At 42.5% G+C, this 22,278-nt stretch overlaps 1 protein-coding gene across 1 annotated transcript; it reads left to right on the top strand.

Annotated features, from left to right (window-relative positions):
* Window positions 1–8,685: 8,685 nt before the first annotated feature.
* Window positions 8,686–22,022, top strand: LOC119939661 (natural killer cells antigen CD94-like). The gene is made up of 7 exons (XM_038759818.1): window positions 8,686–8,801; window positions 11,913–12,064; window positions 15,973–16,080; window positions 16,188–16,292; window positions 17,197–17,348; window positions 19,144–19,247; window positions 21,613–22,022. The coding sequence occupies exons 2-7, from the start codon at window positions 11,944–11,946 to the stop codon at window positions 21,722–21,724; spliced, it is 702 nt and encodes a 233-aa protein (XP_038615746.1). The 5' UTR covers window positions 8,686–8,801; window positions 11,913–11,943; the 3' UTR covers window positions 21,725–22,022.
* The last annotated feature ends 256 nt before the right edge of the window (window positions 22,023–22,278 follow it).

Here is a 22,278-nt window from a genome sequence, read left to right as displayed (position 1 = left end):
GCCCCACATGGAGCATACAGTCTTAATCCACATTTTACAGATGAGGGAACCTAGGCACAAAGATGTTAAGTACCCCTAGTCACACAGAAAACAAGTAGTTGAATTGGGGTTAGAACCCAGGTCCATCTGAATTCCAGGCCTTTGTGAGCAAGCTAGAGAGAGAGCAATTTTTTGACATGGAAGAGAAGATCCTGGTGGTATTAGCTGTCCATTCATTCATTCAATCACATTTATTGAGCACTTACTGTGTGCAGAGCACTGTACTAAGTACTTGGGAAGTACAAATCGGCAACATATAGAGACGGTCCCTCATTAGCAAAACCTTTCTTAGCTCCCTGGTGCTGCTGCTGCTGAGGCAATCAGTCAAATTGCAAATCTGCAAAGGTGATCTGGTGCTCAGATATCCCTGCGATGGTTATGTCAATAGGAGAGAAAACAGGTTTAGAGGCACTGGGAATAATAGTAATAATAATGATGATGGTGGTATTTGTTAAGTGCTTACTATGTGTCAAGCACTGTTTAAAGCACTGGGGTAAATACAAGGTAATCAGGTTGTCCCACGTGGGGTTCACAATCTTAATACCCATTTGATGGTGGCAGGATAGCCCAGGAGAGAGTGAGGAGTCAGGGGACTGGACAGGCACTGTGATCATTTTGTGACACTTTGGGGTTTTCCTGGGCTTTCTCCCTCTCAAAATTGTCTCTAAAGCCACTTATAAGAGAGATTGGGTGGGGATCATATCCACCAACTCTGTTGTATTGTGATTTCCCAGTGCTTAGTACTTAATTCTCTGCATGCAGTGTGTACATTAAACACTCTTGATTAATCCATTGATTAGATATCCTAAAACCCCATTGTTTTTCTTCCAAGGAAAAATAAATTTAGAGGTCCCCAAGTTGTGGCCCCTAAAATCCACTCCTCAAAATTCCTCTTTAGATAAGCACCCCCCCCAAAACACAAAAGCATGACCTTGAAGCATTTCTTCAAGACAACTGCTTGCTGGGAAGTCCAGAGAAGTTTTACAACTTCCCCCTCCAGTCTGCTTTAAAGTGGAGCCTCATTAATTGATATGACCTTTAAACACTCTCCACTCAGCCCAGATATGGTGGTTAGTGATCTCGACCTCCTTAATTGATATGACCTTCAAACACTCTCCACTCAGCCCAGATATGGTGGTTAGTGATCTCGACCTCTTTAATTGATATGACCTTCAAACACTCTCCACTCAGCCCAGATGTGGTGGTTAGTGATCTCAACCAGTTTTAAACTGGCTTTACAGATAACGAAATATTCTTAATTAGGCAACAGCTGTAAATAAAGTCTGGTTTCCATAGCAATTTTCCCTTAAATTGCTACTGTCACCCATCATCATCACCATCAACGATGTTATTTAATGTGTGCTTACTATGTGCAGAGCACTATGCAGCAGAGTTGGTAGACTTATTCTCTGCCCCAAACAAATTTACAGTCTAGAATGGGTGACAGACATTACTTTGAATACTTTATAATATATCATTTATAGATATGTACGTAAGTGCTGTGGGGCTGAGAATGGCATGAAAATCAAATGCCCCAAAGTCACCGATCCAAGTGCAATAACCCCAGTGGTGATGACCTCCTAAATCACTTTGATTTTCCGCAAGTAGCTTTCCTGTGTTCAGTCTCATTCCCCAGTCTTTCTTGATAGTTCACCTGTGAATAGTCTCCTTGGGGGCTTCCCAAGCCAGCTTCCTGGTGGAAATCAAATGAAATCAGGTGAAGTCCATGCCCTCACTGTGTACGCGGAACTGTCCTTTACGTGTGCAACCAAAAGTGAAATGGTATCCATGTGTTCTTGCACAGTTGCATACCTTATCCTTGAAAATATAGCAGGGCACCATTTCTGCCCTTGCCATTTATGCTGGATATTCTCCAAGTACCAAGGAAACTGTAAAATGTCTCATGTCTCTCCTAAGCAAGAGCTCAGTGTGCTGTTATATGTCTAGGATTTTAGTTTGAATCGAAAGAGGAAAGGAATATCCTTCATTATTTACTACCCATTTCGAACTTGTACTTCCCAAGTTCTTAGTACAGTGCTCTGCACACAGTAAGCGCTCAATAAATACGATTGAATGAATGAATATCAGCTGCACATTTGGCCAGTCCACGAGCTACTTGTGCCACCATCCTTTCTACACACAGACTATTCCCGTCATCATGCAGTCCCATGATCAGAAGGGTACAATTTGCAAGCGATACTTGTACATACTGAAGGATTCAGATAGAAACAATTAAAATCTCCTCACAAGTTATGATCAACACTTTTCATCAACTTACAGCAGAATATGGGGGCGGGGGGGGGGGGGGGGGCATTCTCTCCGTAAGTTGCCCTTGTTTTCCTTACCCAAATCAGTAGACAGACACATGAAATAGAGTGATAGCTTACTCTATAATCAGAAGGGGTCTGGAGTGTGATCCCAGTTGTAGATAGGGAAGGAGTGGGAAAGAGAAAAGTAAAATAAGTGGGATCCACTCACAAGAGAAGCAGCATAGCTCAGTGGAGAGAGCACGGGCTTTGGAGTCAGAGGTCATGGGTTCAAATCCCAGCTCCACCAATTGTCAGCTGTGTGATTTTTGGGCAAGTCACTTTACTTCTCTGTGCCTCAGTTGCCTCATCTGTACAATGGAGATTAAGATTGTGAGCCCCACGTGGGACAACCTGATCACCTTGTATCCCCCCAGTGCTTAGAACAGTGCTTTGCACATAGTATGTGCTTAACAAACGCCATTATTATTATTATTATAAGTACATACAAAATTTCACACTTTACTTAGCTAAGAAGCATAGGGCAGTAGAAGAATCCTTTCCCCCAAAATCCCTTTCTCAGCCAAGTCTGTGGAAGAACACGTAACACAAAGAAGAAAAATCAAGAAGAAATGGCTTACCCTGCTTCTCATGCTTCTCCAGGCTAGATCTGGATCTGGGTTCAAAGGTAGTTTCTTGTAATAATAATAACGATGGCATTTATTAAGCGCTTACTATGTGCAAAGCACTATTCTAAGTGCTGGGGAAGTTACAAGGTGATCAGGTTGTCCCACGGGGGACTCACAGTCTTAATCCCCATTTTACAGATGAGAGAACTGAGGCACAAAGAAGTTAAGTAACTTGCCCAAAGTCACACAGCTGACAATTGGCGGAGTCGGGGTTTGAACCCATGACCTCTGACTCCAAAGCCTGTGCACTTTCCCCTGAGCCACGCTGCTTCTCTTGTACTGGTGGCATGTACAATCAATCTCAAATCCCCCTTCCTGTGTACATTCATTGATTCCTATCTAGGTGCTGATCCCTTTCCCACATCCTCCCCCTTGCCTGGAACTCAATCCCCCTCCCCCTAGGCTAGGCCACCACTCCCCCCTCCTTCAAAGCCTTATTAAGGTTGTATCTCCTCCAAGAGGACTTCCCTTATTAATAGTTAAGCGCTTACTATGTGCCAAGCACTATTCTAAGCACTGGGATAGATACAAGTTTATTAGGTTGTCCCACTTGGGGCTCACAGTCTTGATCCTCATTTTACAGAAGAGGTAACTGAGGCATAGAGAAGCTAAGTGACTTGCACAAAGTCACACAGCCGACAAGTGGCGGAAGTGGGATTAGAACCCATGGCCTCTGATTTCCAAGCCTGTGCTCTTTCCACTGCACCATGCTGCTTCTCAATTATTATTAATTCCTCTTTCCCTGAATCCCTCTCCCTTCTGCATCATGCATTCATCTGTACCCTTTGGGTGGTTGGTATTAACCCCACGCTGAGCCCCACAGCCCTTCTGTATGGGTCTGTAATCCATTTATTTTTATTAATGCCTGTCTCCCCCTTGAGACTGTAAGCTCACTGCAGGCAGGGAATGTGTCTATCAAATCTGTTGTACTCTCCCAAGTGATTAGTACAGCGCTCCGCTCATAGTGCTCAATAAATACCAGTGATCGATTGATCGATCAAAGACAATGACAACTACATGTTCTCTTCCATTTTAGCCACATAGAAGCAACCTCACTTCCCCTAGGGCTCTGCTTTCCTGCGCTACGTCAGTGGAACAATAAAGAGCAGAAAGAGTTGGCTTACCCTGACTTCTTGGTACCCGGATCTGGGTTGTGTCTTATTTGCAAGATGCACCCGAAAAGACAGTGCTCCCCATTCAGCTCTGCATCCCTGTCCAGGTTGTTTAGATTTTTCACTCTCTATCTGAACACAATTGCCTCCCAACATATTCCTGGGCCTGGAATGAATTTCTCCCAATTTTACTTTTAGAGATTTTTTTTTAGGTTGAAAACAAAAGCATTTTTTTCTCATACTCATGGAAAATATCTGAACCTCCCTATGGCGTAAAATAGGAGGACCAAGGGAGGGCTCACTGGTGACTGGTATATTAAGAAAATATTCTGGCTCCAGTTCTAATAAACTGTCTGCCACCTTACTGTCCCTTGTTTCCCTGGTTTGAGGTTTGGTGTGATCTCTTTTGCATTTCCTGTTGAAGGATGGTTGCCACTTTGCAGCCCACATTCACTCCCCTCCATCACACACACACACACACACACACACTCAAACACACACCGATAGCTTTGGTGGACAACCAGGACAGCTAATTGTATCTAGCTGCATCTAGTTGAGAAGCAGCGTGGCTCAGTGGAAAGATCCCGGGGTTGGGAATCCGAGATCATGGGTTCAAATCCCAGCTCCACCACTTGACAGGTGTGTGACTTTGGGCAAGTCACTTAACTTCCCTGTGCCTCGGTTATCTCATCTGTAAAATGGGGATTAAGTCTGTGAGCCCATGTGGAACAACTTGATTACCTTGTATCTACACCAGTGCTTAGAACAGGGCTTTGCACATAGTAAGCGCTTAATAAGTGCCATTATTATTATTATTATCTGCAAGTCCAACCTCCATTTGCCCATAAGGAACATTTCAACTCCAAAGTAAAAGAGCAAGGAGAAAAATCCAGCCTGCTGAGCCTGTGACACGTGCTATTCATATCTCTTCCATGGAATGGCCCCTTTAGATCAGACTTTGTGCAAAGGGCAAGTCTGCTGACTTTGGTCAGAATATCTAGCTGGGGTTTCTTCTCTCATCTCTCTGTTTCTTGAATGCTCTTTTCTGTCTCTGTGGAATGCTGAACTGTCTCTAGAGAAAATGAGTTATATATGCTTGCAGATTTAGAAATTTAATGTACTGCACACTCAGAGGTAATCAATGATCTAGAGATAAATTGATAGGTACAGAGGTAGCAAAATGTTATGAATAACATTAATCCCTTGGAAATCTTCATAAATCAGGATTTTCACTTAGTATGATCTTTTAATTGTTTTCCATATGTTACATGCAACATACATTCATTTTTACAATTGTATTTACTGAGCCTTTACCTTGCAGTAAGCACTGCAGTAAGTGATTGGTAGAGTACAGTATAACATTGTGTTAGATACATTACCTACCCACAACAAGCTTACAGTCCAGAGGAGGAGACAGATATAGATGTAAATAAATTCTATATATATATATATGCATATATATATATACATATATATGTACACAAATGTTGTGGGGCTAGGATGGAAGATGAATAATGGAGAATATAACATAACAATGTAATAGACACTTTCCCCGCCCACAGTGAGCTTTCAGTCTAGAGGCAGGGATAGACATTAATGTAAATAAATACATTTCAGATATGTACATAAGTGCTAGCGGGCTGAGTGGGGATAAATAAAGGAACCAAATCAGGGAGATGCAGAAGGGAGTGGGAGAAAAGGAAATGATATTTTCTTAATATTTATCATATCGGAATTACTCTGCAACTCCATAGCTATATTCCTGTCAAATTATAATTGTTGTTCTTAGTGGAATTCTGGGATTGAATGCCCACCCAAACTCTGAATTCATTGTTTCTGAATATGAGGCCTTTCTATGATTGCCAGGTTGTCAGCCTGTTCTTTTAACAGCTTCAAACTTAACTAATCAGTAGTTTCACATTTTTGATTTCTTCTACTCCTAGTACCAAGAATATATGGCTGAGAGATAGCTAAAAAGGATGAAATATATGCCTACCTGGAACCTGTTAATCCTCCATTATAACATGAATCTGTCATCTCAAAAATATTTTCTTTCAGTCTTGGGCTTCAAAGTCCCAATTTTGATTTCCTGATCAAAGATTCAGGTAAGCCTTGCAAATGACTAAAAACTGTGTCCCTTGAACAATGACAGAAAAAAAGGAGTTGTCAGTTCCCATTCACTTCAAAGATCTAGATTATTTTTTCTATAATAAAAAATATCTCAAATAAATTGATATTTGAGGCACTCCAGTTCTGCCCTAGTCATGCTAAAGGTCTTCATAGCACATGTGCGCTACATATAATCAGAAAATGTGGAGTACTCTCTGCAACTGCCTTAATCAATCACCACAGAAAGGAAACAGATTGACACATTGTGTAAGCCCGTCTAATTCTGTTGTATTGTTTTCACCCAAGCTGTTAATAAAGTGCTCTGTACTTAGTAAGTGCTCCAAAAATTCCACTGGCTGATAGACTGTGTGGTTTTCTTGAATGATTCACCAAAGAAATAGACATCTCCTATTGCCAGAATTGACCCCCCACAATCTCATTCCAACCTGGCCTCCATGTATATAGGTCCTACATCATTAGAGAAGCAGTGTGGCTCAGAGGAAAGAGCACAGGCTTTGGAGTCAGAGGTCATGGGTTCAAATCCCAGCTCCGCCAATTGTCAGCTGTGTGACTTTGGGCAAGTCATTTAATTTCTCTGTGCCTCAGTTACCTCATCTGTAGAACGGGGATTAAGATTGTGAGCCCCACGTGGGACAGCCTGATAGCTTTGTATCCCTCAGCACTTTCATTCATTCATTCAATCGTATTTATTGAGCACTTACTGTGTGCAGAGCACTGTACTAAGTGCTTGGGAAGTACAAGTTGGCAACATATAGAGATGGTCCCTAACCAACAATGGGCTCACAGTCTAGAAGGGGGAGACAGACAACAAAACGAAACATGTGAACAGGTGTCAAGTCATTCTTTGGTATTCTTTGAACACTTACTGTGTGCAGAGCACTATACTATGTGCTTGGGAGAGTACAGCACAATAGAGTTCATTCATTCATTCAATCAATCATATTTATTGAGAGCTTTCTGTTAAAGCACTGTACTAAATGCTTGGGAGAATACAATGCAACAATAAACAGACACATTCCCTAAGTGTTTCAAATCAGGGAAGGCCTCACAGATCCTCTTTCTAACACAGCCTTCTTGTGACAGTTCACTAATAATGATCAACTAAAAATATAAACCAAATGGCAATTGAACTCGGGGGTTCTTTTAGTTCTTTTTGTAAGCAATTTGTTAAGAATGTGACATTGGAGGTTCACACATGAGTATATGCAACACCTCTAGCAGTTAATGTTTCTGCCTTTGATGCTCTGTGTGTTTTCACTATCTGGAAATTGATTACCCTGTAGAGGTTCAATAGTTCATTTCTTTCTCAGAAACTAAAAATGCAAATACCAACATGAAAGGGTGTGAGAAAATGATGCTAAATGGAGAAGTGGTTTTAATTTTCTGGGAATCTTTCCCCAAAATCTTGATACAACCTGTTTCGCCTTTAAGATCAAGACTTGGCAGAGCTAATGAAAATAGGGAAAAGGAAAGAGCCTCTTACACTGTAGGTTCCTTGTGGGCAGGGATCTTGGCTATCGACCCTACTGAGCCCTACACGGTGTAGAGATTATGTCTGATCTGCAAATTATCTATTCCAGCACTTAGCACAGTTCTTGGCACATAGTAAGTGCTTAACAGATATCGCAGTTATTACTGTACTCTTTCAAGTGCTTAGTTCAGTGCTGTGCATGGAGGAAGCACTCAATAAATACCATCGACTAATTACTTGATTGATCGAGAGGTCTGTTCTTTGTCTATAATTTTTATTTCATTTCCAAGGTAAAACCTGAATCAGGACAATAAGTCACTCAGTTTCTTGTTCTGAGCATATTTATTGCTCTTTCTGTCAGGTAGTCTTCTTTTCAAGACCCTAGAACTCTGCTCGGTACTTAGCTACCACTTGGTAAATGCATAAAACTGATTTTATGACAATGAAAATCCTATCTCATTTCTCAATGTCCGCAATGTTGAGATTTAGGTATTGTCTCCAGGTGATTTAAGAGGTACCATTCCATCACCCTTGGTTACAGTTACCCTCTTTCATCTCTCGAACTATGTATGCTTTGATATCATTCATTCCCCTCTCCTATTTTATTTTATTTTTTTATGGCATTTATTAAGCGCTTACTATTTGCAAATACGCTGAGCACGGGACAATTATATCTGGGTCCAACTCCTCAGCGGCAAAGTGATCAACTTCTAATGAACCAGTTTGCACTCTCCTCTCCTTTCAGTATTTTTTCTACTGCCTGTCTTTTTGCATCACTGAGGAAAGGATATGCAAATGCAAGCGCTTTAGTTCACTCGAGGAATCATCAGCAAACACTGAAGCAAGCGCCTCTCTATCCTTGAAGTCTAACAAAGTCTAACAGACAAGCAAGCAGCAACTTGAGAGCTTCCTGTGAAGTCAGTCAGTCGGGAACAGTACAAAGCAGAAGACGTTCCACTCTGGTTATTTTACAGATTTCTCTCTGAACAAACAGATGCGATTGCCCAACTCTCTGTCTGGCCTGAAGCTTTGGCGTCACAAGTGGATACAACAATCATTTTCTACTTCAAGGTTAATTTAAGAATCCCAGCTCCCTGAAGACACATACACACAGGTATTTTCCAATGTTTCCTTTCTATTCGCCTGACAAGCTAAGGAAAAGTTTTCCAATCAATGCTTAAAATAGATCAGGGCCTAGTTTTCTACATTATTTTACTCAGATACTATTTAAACTGAACTTTATAAAGAATGTGCAAAAAGCTGTAAATCGCTATAGCCATGGGAGAATAAGAAGAAGCATGTGTAAAGGATTCAAGAGGTTTGAATTCAACTTTAACCTGAAAAAGTCCAAGTTTTGTTTTCTATTCTTCTCAAGATTGTTCACTGCCCATATTTTGTGGGAAACTAATGGTCCAAATTTCACCTTAATCCTTAATAGAATTGTTTGGGATATAATCCTATGAGTCTTGATGCTCATTTTATTTTCCCACGGTTATCAGTTGACTGCAACTGAGACATTTTTTTTAGATATTTTCTCTATTTTGCTCCAGAATTCACATCTCTAGATCTGGCTATCCAGTGGATTTTAAATGACAGCATTCTTGCCCGTATCCTGATTGATTCAGATTTCCAAAGATTGTACTGCTTGTTAAGGACATTGAGGATGTTGCATAAAGCTAAATAGTTACGCTCAAACTGTATCTTCGTGAATTCAGTATCTCTTCTGCTCTTACCCCTCTCTCCTGTGAAATTGTTTCTTAATAATAATAATGATGGCATTTATTAAGCACTTACTATGTGCAAAGCACTGTTCTAAGCACTGGGGAGGTTACATGGTGATCAGATTGTCCCATGGGGGGCTCACAGTCTTAATCCCCATTTTACAGAAGAGGTAACTGAAGCACAGAGAAGTTAAGTGACTTGCCCAAAGTCACACAGCTGACAGTTGGCAGAGCCGGGATTTGAACCCCTGAACTCTGACTCCAAAGCCCGGGCTCTTTCCACTGAGCCACGCTGCTTTCTTAGGTGGTAGTGGAGACTCGAGATCATTTAAAAGGACATAAAACTCTACCCTAATGGTAACAATAATAATTATGGTATTTGTTAAGCACTTAGTGCCAAGCACTGTTCTAAACACTGGGGTAGATACAAGGTAATCAAGTCAGAAACAGTCTCTATCCCACACTGGGCTCCCAGTCTTAATTCTCATTTCACAGATGAGGAAATTGAGGCAGAGAGACGTGAAGTGACTTGGCCATGGTCACACAGCAGACGTGGTGGAGCCGGGATTAGAATCCAGGTCCTTCTTACTACCCTGCCCATGCCTATTTGTGGAATCTTTCTGATCTGTGCTGTAGCCTTTAAGGTGAAGTGACTGTATGTCGGGTAATTTCTAGATACCTATGCTGGCCAGGATCCCACAGAAACTCTCACAGATTTCTGTAAGCAAAGACAGATGGACAAGAGAGACAATGAAGAAGAGAGAGGCTGTAGAGATCTTATTTACCTACAAATTTCCCAAAGGCATAAACCAGAGCAACTCTGAGTTCTTAAAGTCCAGAGGCGTTTCAATAGCTACGTCTTCTCTATTTTTCAATGGTATTTGTTTAGCACTTACGATGTACCAGCAGAAGACCCAGAGAAGCAGCGTGGCGCAGTGGAAAGATCGCGGGCTTTGGAGTCAGAGGTCATGGGTTCAAATCCCAGCTCTGCCACCTGTCAGCTGTGTGACTTTGGGCAAGTCACTTCCCTTCTCTGGGCCTCAGTTACCTCATCTGTAAAATGGGGATTAAGACTGTGAGCCCCCCATGGGACAACTTGGTCACCTTGTAACCTCCACAGCGCTTAGAACAGTGCTTTGCACATAGTAAGCACTTAATAAATGCCATCATTATTATTATTACCAGGCATTGTACAAAGAGCTGGGGTAATTACAAGTTCATCAGGTTGGAGACAGTCCACGTCACAATTGGGGTTTATGTCGTAATCCCCGTTTTACAGAAGAGGGAACTGAGGCCCAGAGAAGTTAAATGACTTGCCTAAGGTCATGCATATAGTAATAGTTGATCATTATAGTACTTGTTAAGCACTGACTGTGTGCCCAGCACTGTTCTAAGCTCTGTTCTGAGTGTTTGGGTAGATTCAATTTAATCAGGTTGGACACAGTCCCTGTCCCACATGTGGCTCACACTCTTAATCTCCATTTTAGAGATGAGGTAACTGAGGCCCAGAGAAGTTAAGTGACTTGCCAAAGGTCACACAGCAGACAAGTGGTGGAGCCGGGATTATTAATTTATTCATTCATTCATTCAATCGTATTTATTGAGCACTTACTGTGTGCAGAGCACTGCTCTAAGCGCTTGGGAAGTACAAGTTGGCAACATAGAGAGATGGTCCCTACCCAACAACAGGCTCAGAGTCTAGAAGGGGGAGACAGACAACAAAACAACCATCTATAGTCTCCATGGTCCATACTCACTGGGCAATTCCTCAACTCCCCACCTCATTTTGCCTATGAAAAGACTGGCTAAGCAATTAGAAATCAGGGAAGATACATTACATTAAAGTTAGAGAAAGGGTATTTTCTTTAAGCCAACAAGAGCAAGATGATAGCAATAGGCTAAAGATTCAACAGGTTAACGAGGAAGAAAGCATTTGATTCAAAATAAAGGGAAGAGGTAGTAGTAGTAGTAGTAGTAGTAGTAGTAGTAGTAGTAGTAGTAGTAGTAGTAGTAGTAGTAGTAGTAGTAGTAGTAGTAGTAGTAGTAGTAGTAGTAGTAGTAGTAGTATCTATTAAGAGAAGCAGCGTAGCTCAGTGGAAAAAGCACGGGCTTTGGAGTCAGAGGTCATGGGTTCAAATCCCGGCTCCGCCACATGTCTGCTGTGTGACGTTGGGCAAGTCACTTAACTTCTCTGAGCCTCAGTTACCTCATCTGTAAAATGGGGATGAAGACTGTGAGCCCCATGTGGGACAACCTGATCTCCTTGTATCCCCCCAGTGCTTAGAACAGTGCTTTGCACATAGTAAGTGCTTAACAAATGCCATTATTATTATTATTATTAAGTGCTTATTGTGTGTTCAGCATTGATTAGAACCCAGTTCCTTCTGACTCAGGCCCATGCTCTATGCACTAAGCCACACTGCTTCTCGTCTCTGTTCTCTTGATTGTACAAGTCTCTCAGAAGCAATATTTTTACACTCTGTTTTTAATTTACATTTTCCAAGGCCCCTGGTGTTTTACCTCTTCAGGGCAGACATGAGCAGAGAGCAGGGGATCTACACAGAAGTGAATAGTCACAACCCCAGGAAGGAGCAACATAGAAGAAAACCTGAGAATGTCAAGAGCAAAAGCAGATTACACAATCCACACTCTCCAGGTTTGTTACCAATGTGCTAGAACAAAATCTACAGCTATCTCAAAGTCTTCAACTTCATTCATTCATATTTAGTGAGCACTTACTCTTTACAGAACACCGTACTCAGTACTTTGGAGAGGACAATACAACAATAAACAGAAATATTCCCTGCCTTCAGTGGCCTCAGGTCAAGAAACATAACCATGAACTTTCCTCGGGGCTTTCTAGGGGACAGAGGACAAACTCTTGTGTTGTATTCTTCCAAGCCCTTACTACAATGCTCTGTACCCAGTAAGCACTCAATAAATACCACTGATAATTATGATGAAGCGGATTACAGGCTAAATGATATCAAAGCACTTCCCTCCCTAACCATCATTTTCAACTTTTCACTCTCCAATGGCTTCTTTCCTACTGCTTTCACACATGCTCATGACTCTCCTATTTTAAAAAAAACCCTCCCTTGACCCCACGGTTCCTTCTACTTATTGTTCCATCCCCCTCCTACCAGTTCTCTCTAAATTCCCTGAGTTGCCTCCTCTCATTGTCTCCAATTCTTTTCCTCCAAAATCTGACTTCTGTCTCCTTCACTGCACTGAAACTTCCCTCTCAAAGGTCACTGATGATCCCCTTGTTGCCAAATGCAATGACCTATACTCCATCGTAATCCCCTCTTGACCTCTCAGTTGCCTTTGACACTGTTGACCACCCGTTCTCTTCAAAATATTTTACAACCTTGGCTTCGTTGACATTGTTCTCCACATTTTTTTTGGTGTTTCTCAAGTACTTACTATGTGCTAGGCACTGTATTGGGTGCTGGATTAGATATGGATTTATCAGGTTGAACTTGGTCCTTGTCCCCCATGGGACTCACAGTCGTAATCCCCATTTTACAGATGAGGTAAGTGAGGCCCAGAGAAGTGAAGTTTCTTGTCCAAGGTCACACAGCAAACAAATGGTGGGGTTGGGTTTAAAACTCATGTCCTTCCAATTCACAGGCCTGGTCTCTATCCACTAGGCTTCAGTAGTTCTCCTCCTATCTCTCTGGTCACTACTTCTTAGTCCCTATCCTGTGTTCTTCCTCTGCCTCCCACTACCTAAATGTGGGAGTATCTCAGGGCTCCATCTATCCCTGCTCCCTTGAAGAACTCATTATCTCCCATGATTTCAATGGCCATCATTATGCAGTTGATTCCCTAATCTCCATCTCCAACACTGAGCTTTCTCCTTCTCTGCAGTCTCACAGATCTTCCTACCTTCAGGGCATTTGTACTTGGATGTCCCATAAACTCCTCAAACTTAACATGTCCAAAACAGAACTCCTGGCTTCCCAAACAAACCCTGTCCTCCTCCTGACTTTCCCCACACTGTAGACAACACCACCCGCCTCACTGTCTCACAAACCCCTAACACTGGGGTTATCCTCGACTCGCCTCTCTCATTCACCCAACATACTCAATGTCTCCAACTCTTCTTGGTTCCACCTTCACAATATCACTAAAATCTACCCTCTGCTCTCCATCCATCTGCTCTCCATGTTAATACAAGCACTTATCCTATCCCGCCTTCATTACTGCATCAGCCTCCTTGCCAAACTCCCTTCCTCCTGTCTCTCTTCACTCTAGTCCATAGAGAAGCAGTGTAGCTCAGTGGAAAGAGCACGGGCTTTGTAGTCAGAGGCCATGAGTTCAAATCCTGGCTCTGCCAATTGTCAGCTCTGTGACTACAGGCGAGCCACTTAACTTCTCTGGACCTCAGTTACCTCATCTGTAAAATGGGGATTAAGACTGTGAGCCCCCCATGGGACAACCTGATCACTTTGTTACCTGAACAGTGCTTTGCACATAGTAAGCACTTAATAAATGCCATCATTATTTATTTACTATTATTCACTCTGCTGCCTGGGTCCTTTTTCTAGAAAACTGTTACCCCACTCCTCAAGAAACTCCAGTGGTTGCCCATCCATTTCCACATCAAATAGAAACTCCTTACCATCAGCTTTAAAGCACTCAATCACTTTGCTCCCCCTTACCTTACCCAACTGCTTTCTCAGTATAACCCAGCCCATATCCTTCACTCCTCTGCTGCCAACCTACTCACTGTACCTCAGTTTCATCTATGTTGCCACTGACCTCTTTCCCACATCCTGTCTCTGGTTTAGAACACCCTTCCTCTTTATATTTAACAGACATTTAACATTCTCCCCACCTTCAGAAACTTAGTAAAGCAAATCTTCTCCACTAGGCCTTCTCTGTCTAAGCCCTTATTTCCTCTTCCCCCACTATGTTCTTCAGCCCCCTTGTACTTGAGTTTGCCCCCTTTTTTCCTCTCTCTCTCAGCCCCACAGCTCTTATGTACATTTCTGCAATTTACTTGTTCATACTAATGTCCGTTTCCCCCTCTAAACTGCAAGCTCATTGTAAGCAGGGAACATATCTACCAATTCCATTGCATTGCACTCTTCCAAGCACTTAAGACAGGGCTCTGTGTGAAGTAAGTGCTAAATAAATATGGTTGATTGATTAAAATGGTGCAGGTAATAATTAAGGACGAAAACGTGGAAAAGGGATAAAGTGGTTAGAATTGTTAGAAAGGGTGGGAAGATTGATAAATCAGAGAGGTATAAAATGGAGTCACCTTTATTTATCGTTTTACTGCTGATACATTCAAATGGCTGAACTTCAGTCCTTTGTGTTAGATTTTAACAACTCATCAACTACTTATTTCTCTTTCTTGGTTGCTCTTGTAGTTAAAGCACAGCGATATCCCCAGGTATATCTGGGGAGGGGTCTCCATGAACTCTTGGAAGTAGGTTGGAACCCCGTCACACCTGTGCGGTGTGTAGCCTCTACCCAGAGTTAGGGATGCCCACTCTATCAGACACCAACCTCTGAAGCTGGGAGAAATGAGTATTCCCATTTGGGGAACTTGATTGCTGGAGTGATTTGAAAGGTGGCCCCTGGGGGCTTTGAAAGGTAATAATAATGGTGGCATTTGTTAAGTGCTCACTATGTGCCTAGCATCGCTATAAGCACTGGGGCTGATGCAAGGTAATCAGGTTGTCCCACGTGGGGCTCGCAGTCTTAATCTCCATTAGATGAGGTAACTAAGGCCCAGAGAAGTTGAGTGACTTGCCCAAGATCACACAGTGGACAAATGGCGCAGCCAGGAATAGTACCCATGACCTTCTTACTCCCAGGACCGGGTTCTATCCACTACACCGTACTGCATATCAAACCCCTGGGTGATTTGAAAGGTAGTCCATGTGAGGGTGATTTGAGAAGTAGCCCTGGAAAGAACTGTAGACTGTGTTGTCCAGTATACTTATTATTCATCCATTCATCCAATTATATTTATTGAGTGCTTATTGTGTGCAGAGCACTGTACTAAGCATTTTGAAAGTCCAGTTCAGCAATAAAGAGAGGCAATCCCTTATTACTTATTAGCCTAAGAATAGCTTTGCTCTTCAGGATTACCTTAATATGCATTCTTTGTGCCATCATCGCCATAAACCTGTTTCTGTTACTCATTGACTCTCTAGTCTATGAATCCATTTCCAACCCTCCAATCCACAAACTCGTGATCTACCCCGCAGCTGGTTCTGCCCAGTGACAAAGTGTAACCTCTTTTTCCAGCCGATCTAGTGAGCACCTGTATGTGCAGTTAACTATGCTAATCTCCCTTATAGCGGAATTAAAATAATTACCCTGTCCTTAAGGAGTGTACAATCAAATGGGAGATCTTTCAAATTCAGCCAGCATGTCTCATTTTTTTGCCAGTTTTTTCAATTGGCAGCAAAAGGTCCCCAAGATTTAGTGTGATTAGATAAGTAACTCCCAAGTCCTAGTGATCTCTCCAATCTCTCCCATAGAAACCCAAGTAGTTGCTACAAATTTCTTATTTCCTGTTGTCTCCTTCTCTCACTCCAGGACAATCTCCATCCTCTATCTGGAGACTCATCAGTCTGACTCTGGGAATCCTATGTCTCCTGCTGTTGGCAGCAGTGGCTGGATTGGCTACTATAAGAGCACAGCGAGGTGAGACTGGTGATCAAATATTGTTCAGAACTCAATATTTTCTCTTTCTAAAAAATCATCTCACTGTTTATTACTGCCAGTGTACTAAAATTATATTTTAATCCAAGACAGGATCTCATCAGAAAGTGCCAGGAAAGTAAATGTTTCTGTTGTCACGGCAGCCCCCATCCAAGGGTACGAACACACCTCACAAGCCACGGGACAGCAGGAAGGTGGGTACCAGGGATTTAAAACATTTAAGCTAAGGTAGAGTACACTTACTTGCCTTTATTTCTGCCACACACCACAGCAGAGGACCTAGGACCCCAGATTCCTTTAAACAAGTCTCATTCAGTCAACTTCATTATCACTCCCAGCCTTGTCTCTGGTCACATAAAGTAATGTCATAGAATCAAAATGGATTGATTGTTTCCTGCGAAAATGACAGTGGGAAATTCACCAATGTGTGCCCTCTTCCAGTGGAATATGCTCCCTGCTCCTACAGCCAACAGAAATGTCACAGAGACAGAGTGAGGCCATCCTGACTAGTGGTGTCTATTGTCTTAAGATTCAGGGAGCCACTGGTATTCAGCTGATGAAATGCTGAGAGGGATCAGAGAAGGATCAGAAACTGAGGATTTCCAGGTTTGATTGTCAGTGGCCACTAAGGTGTGCATGTGTCTCAGTCAGTCAATTGTATTTAATAATAATAATAATGATGATGATGGTATTTGTTAAGTGCTTACTATTTGCAAAGCACTGTTCTAAGAACTGGGGGGATACAAGGCGATCAGGTTGTCACACGTGGGGCTCATAGTCTTAATCCCCATTTTACAGATGAGGGAACCAAGGCACAGAGAAGTAAAGTGACTTGCCCAAAGTCACACAGCTGACAATTGGCAGAATTGGGATTTGAACCCATGACCTCTGACTCCAAAGCCCATGCTCATTCTACTGAGCCACAAAGACTTGGGAGAGTACAATATAACAATACAACAGACACATCCCCTGCCTGTTTGTTTGAGAGAGAGAGATAGAGAGAGAGAGAGTGTGTGGGTGTGCATAGATGTAGACAGAACCAAAGCATAGCTAAATTGTTTAAATCTCCTTATGCAACTGTAAGACTCTCTTTTTCAGGTTGTCACTGCCGCCTGTGCCCGGAGCCTTGGTTTGGAAATGGAAAGAGCTGTTACCAAATTTCATCTGAACAGCTAAACTGGGAAAAGAGCAGAGATGCCTGCACCTCTAAGAACGCCTCCCTTCTTCAGATCGACAGCAGTAATGAGCTGGTAGTGTATTTACTCCATGTTTTCTTCTTCCATTCGGCTTTGTGGGGTGTTGTGGATCACTTCATCCCCAAAAGAACAGTAAGCCAAGTCTCCTGAGTTACAGCCCTTTGCTGTTGGGTAGGGAATGTCTCTATATGTTGCCAACTTGTACTTCCCAAGCGCTTAGTACAGTGCTCTGCACACAATAAGTGCTCAATAAATATGATTGAATGAATGAACTATGAGTAACTGACTGATCAAGTTATTTGAGTCATTCTTGATCTGTTTCCATATCTGGGAAACAGAAAATGATTGCTGTGCTTTAACTATGAGAGAAACTAAGAGAGTGAAATAAGTAAGCGATGAGACAGTATCTGGAGGATAATCAAATAAAGTTTCTCTTGCAACAGGGAAATGTACTGGCTATGTCATTGTGGGGCAAAGCTGGATATCTCTCTAAACCTGCTGTGGTACTAAGTGAATTGATATGCCATGATAATATCTTCTAGGGAAAGGAGTTAGCATCAGGAAGGTCTTCAGTGTCACCACCAATAAACTAAGGGAGTCTCAAGTTCCCAGGACTGTTCTCAATTGTACTTTTCAAGCGCTTAGTACAGTGTTCTACATGCAGTAAGTGCTGAATAAATCTGATTGAAAGAACGAACTGGCCCCTTAGCATAAAGGATAAGGACTGATATGGCCTCAGCAGGGCCATTTTCACACAACCGCAGCCCTGAGATTGGGCCAAGGGGGCTTTTGTTCCCCACTACTGTGTGGAGCCTTTCCATCATGCTGTTCACCTATGCATGCAGAGTAACATAATGATGGCATACACAATATTATACTGAAGATTGTTTCTGCACCTCTGCCCCCATGATCTGTTAGTCTGAAAGCTTACTGAGGGCAGAGATCAAATATACCCACTGTATTATACCCTCCCAAGCACTTTGTACAGTTCTCTGCACAAAAACACTCAATAAGTCACTGATTAATTGATTGATTGATTAAGTGCTTAGTACAGTGCTCTGCACACAGTAAGTTCTCAATAAATACGATTGAATGAATTGATTGATAGCCACCCTTCCACTGAGTACACTTGGGAAGCTCAGCTCCAATTCTTACTTACATACTGCTAACGGCTCATTTCCTTACTTACCCCGGTCTCTGAAAAAGGCAGCGTATTAAGACCACCTTTGCAATTAGCTTTGTAACTGCCATTTTAGTGAGGGTTGGGTGACTCCCATCTTTGGAAGGTCCCAAGATCTGCCTTCACTCTGAAACACTCTAAGATAACAGCTTACTTTGTTTACCACCTAAAGGTGACTTCGATTCAAAGGATTAAATGGTAATGATGCCTGCATACCTGGAATGATCACGCCTTAGCTGGGGAACGAATGGGATTGACTACTGGAGAAGCATCATGGCTTGGTGGATAGAACACGGGCCTGGGAATGAGAAGGACCTAAGTTCTAATCCCGGCTCCACCACTTGTCTGCTGAATGACCTTGGGCAAATCACTTAACTTCTCTGTGCCTCAGCTACTTTGACTGTAAAATGAGGATTTGGACTATAAACCCCACGTGGGACAGGGACTGTGTCCAGCCTGATTAACTTATATCTACCCCAGCACTTCGAACAGTGCATGGCACATAGTAAGCACTTAACAAATACAATTATTATTATTGTTACTGGTTCTGGGAGAGACAGGGAAGAGAGTTGATTCCAGGAACAGTTTCAGAATGCCTCATTTTGACCTCTGTTGTCCAAAGAAAGAGAAGTAAACTTAACTATCCAGACCTTTTGTGGTTCCAAACAGGATTCCATTCAAACTCTGCCGATGATGGGATGGATTGGGATCTTCCGGGAATCACCTGTTAAGCCTTGGAGATGGCTGAATGGCTCTAAACTTTCTCTTGGCCTGTAAGTCTTTCCCACAGTATAGGCTCATGTATGATTGTTGGATCTAATACTTAGTGTGTCTGAAGAGCAGCCTTTCTGGCCATCACTACTAAAATCCACAGTTGCCTGCCCCCATCAAATCTTACTGAGGGCTCATCTCCTCCAAGAGGCCTTCCCTGACTGAGCCCCGCTTTCCTCTTCTCCCACTCCTTTCTGCATCACCCTTACTTGCTCCCTTAATCCATCCCCTCTCCCAACAGCACACCACTAATGTACATATGTGTGGTTTATCTTTTTATATTAATGTCTGTCTCCCCCGCTGTAAGCTTGTTGTGGACAAGGAATGTATCTATTTATTGTTATGCTGTACTCTCCCAAGCACTTAGTGCAGTGCTTTGCACACAGTAAGCACTCAATAACAATGATTGAACAAATGAATAAAAGCAGCGGACTGGAAGAGAAGGCAGGGTGGGGGAAGACAGACACTGCTTTCCTTGATTTGTTTTATACTGAATGTTGGATTTCGTGGATTTTTCATATGGCCCAAATGTTCAAGGGGATAATCCTTGGGAAGAACTTCCCTTCTGCATTTGTTGTCTCCCAAGTTTGAGGGGATGTGATGCAAGACTCCTTGGGAGATCACAGCATGGCTTAGTGGATAGAGCATAGACCCGAGAGTCAAAAGGTCATAATAATAATAATGATAATAATGATAATAATAATAATAATAATAATAGTGTTTGTTAAGTGCTTACTATGTGCCAAAGTGGCTCTTTCCACTGAGCCATGCTGCTTCTCACTGAGCCATGCTGCTTCTCATGGGATCTAATGCTGGCTCCGCCACTTGTCTGCTGTGTGACCTTGGGCAAATCACTTCACTTCTCTGGGCCTCAGTTCCCTCATCTCTAAAATGGGGATTAAGACTGTGAGCCCCACGAGGGACAGGGAAAGGATCCAATCCAACTAATTTGTATCTACCACAGCTCTTAGCACAGTGCCTGGCACATGATAAGCACTTAACAAATATTATTATTATTATCATTATTTTTATTTTGATTATCTGTAGAGTGGCCAAAAGAGGAGGTCCAGGACCTCAAGTATATGAAAGCTGACCCCAAGAAATGTATAGAAACTCATGGGAAGCATTGTGTCCTAGTAGAATGGCACAGACCCAAGAGTCAGAGGATCTGGCTTCTATTTCTGACTCTGTCACCTGATGTTTTACCTTGGGCAAGTCTCAGTTTCCTCATCTGTAAAATGGGTATTCAATATATCCGTTTTCCTTCCTACTTGCACTGTGAGCCCCATCTGGGTCAGGGACTGTATCCAACCTGATTATCTTGAATCTACTTTATACAGTGCTTGGCACATAGTAAGGACTTAACTAAAACCACCCTCATCATTGTAGGGTTCTTTCGTCGGGGCAGGAGAAAGGAAGTGTTTTGGTAAAATCATTCAATCGTATTTATGGAGAACTTATTGTGAGCAGAGCACTGTACTAAGCACTTGAGAGAGTAATAATGAAAATAATAATGATGGTATTTGTTAAGTGCTTACTAAGTGCTGGGATAGATGCAAGGTAATCAGGTTGTCCCACGTGGGGCTCACAAACTTAATCCCCATTTTGCAGAGGAGGTAACTGAGGCACAGAGAAGTTAAGTGGCTTGCCCAGGGTCACACAGCTGACAAGTGGCGGAGCTGGGATTAGACTCCGTGACCTCTGACTCCCAAGCCCGTGCTCTTCCCACTAAGCCATGCTGTCTCACTACTAAGCCATGCTGAGTACAATAGAACAATAAATGGAACACATTCCCCTGCCCACAACCAGCTTGCAGTCTAGAGGGGGATAGACATGAATACAAATGAATAAAATTACAGCTGTGTACATATGTGCTGTGGGGCTGGGAGGGGGAAGAGCAGAGGATATAAGTCAGGGTGATGCAGAGTGATGATGAGTGGGAGATGAAAAAATGGGGGACTTACTCTGGGAAGAGCTTTTGAAGAAGATGTTCCTTCAGTAAGGCTTTGAAGGGGGAAGAGGAATTGTCTGTAGGATTTGAGGAGAGAGGATATTCCAGGACAGAGGCAGGACGGTGGTGAAGGGTCAGTGGCGAGATAGGTGAGATCAAGACTCAGTGAGAAGGTTAGCACTGGAGGAGTGAAGTGCGTGCGCTGGGTTGTAGAGGGAGAATAGTGAGTTGAGGTAGGAGGGAGTGAGGTGGTGAACTGCTTTAAAGTCAATGGTGAGGAGTTTTTGTTTGATGTGGACAACCACTGGAGTTTTTTGAGTTGGGTGACATATCCTGAACGTTTCTGTAGAAATATGATCCGGGCAGCCAATCTTTATGGCTGTTCAAATCACAAATTTTGTCCTATTCCACTGCAGAATTCAATTAAGCGGCGTTCAAGGAAAAGGGAATTGTGTTGTGTTCAGATCAAAAGACGGCCCCTTCATTGGTGATTGTTCATCCAAATTTGCCTATATCTGCAAATCATAGGCCTGATCAATATAATTCATTCTGGAAGAATTCAGCCAAGGAAAAAGCCCAACTGTGGACATCGTCAAAAGTGAGAAGTTTGACATCATTTGTCAGCCAAAGTTTCCCTGTGCTGTTTTCACTAAGCAGCATCTGTATTCCAAATACTGGACACCATCATTGGTGAGAGATAGAAGGCGATGGACTGGATTTTCAGGCTGGGGAGACACCCTTATCTGCAAGGCATCCTGCCAGTCACTCAGAGAGCTTCTTCAGTGCCTTTCATTCCCCATGGAATTGCTGAAGATTTCACCACCAAAGGAAATGTAACCCTTTATTAAGATAATAAATCTGGAAATGTATCAAACTGAGTTTGTGTTGGTTAATTTATACACTTTCTCATTACCCTTTCCAGGGGAGAAGCAGATAAGTTAGAGGACGCTTACCTCGTCCAGTGAGACTCTTTTCGCTTTTGTTGGGATTTAGTGACAGGGGAATTTCCCTTCCCTGTCTTGCTCAAGGGACACTTGATGGTTTTTGAGCTTCCCATTGGAAGCCTGGTATGGAGTCTTCTA

Source organism: Tachyglossus aculeatus, chromosome 17, assembly GCF_015852505.1.
Source record: "Tachyglossus aculeatus isolate mTacAcu1 chromosome 17, mTacAcu1.pri, whole genome shotgun sequence".
In the NCBI taxonomy this organism is placed as follows: Eukaryota; Metazoa; Chordata; class Mammalia; order Monotremata; family Tachyglossidae; genus Tachyglossus; species Tachyglossus aculeatus.
Note: the sequence above shows the minus strand (reverse complement) of the source record. Positions and strands in the feature narration are given on the sequence as shown.

What these genes read in the sequence shown, in the direction of transcription:
- LOC119939661 (XM_038759818.1), top strand. Translation starts at nt 11,944, where the DNA reads ATGAGCAGAGAGCAGGGGATCTACACAGAAGTGAATAGTCACAACCCC. An exon ending in TCGACAGCAGTAATGAGCTG is followed by an intron (nt 17,349 to 19,143) that starts GTAGTGTATTTA and finishes GGTTCCAAACAG; the next exon opens with GATTCCATTCAAACTCTGCC. An exon ending in TCTAAACTTTCTCTTGGCCT is followed by an intron (nt 19,248 to 21,612) that starts GTAAGTCTTTCC and finishes ATTCCACTGCAG; the next exon opens with AATTCAATTAAGCGGCGTTC.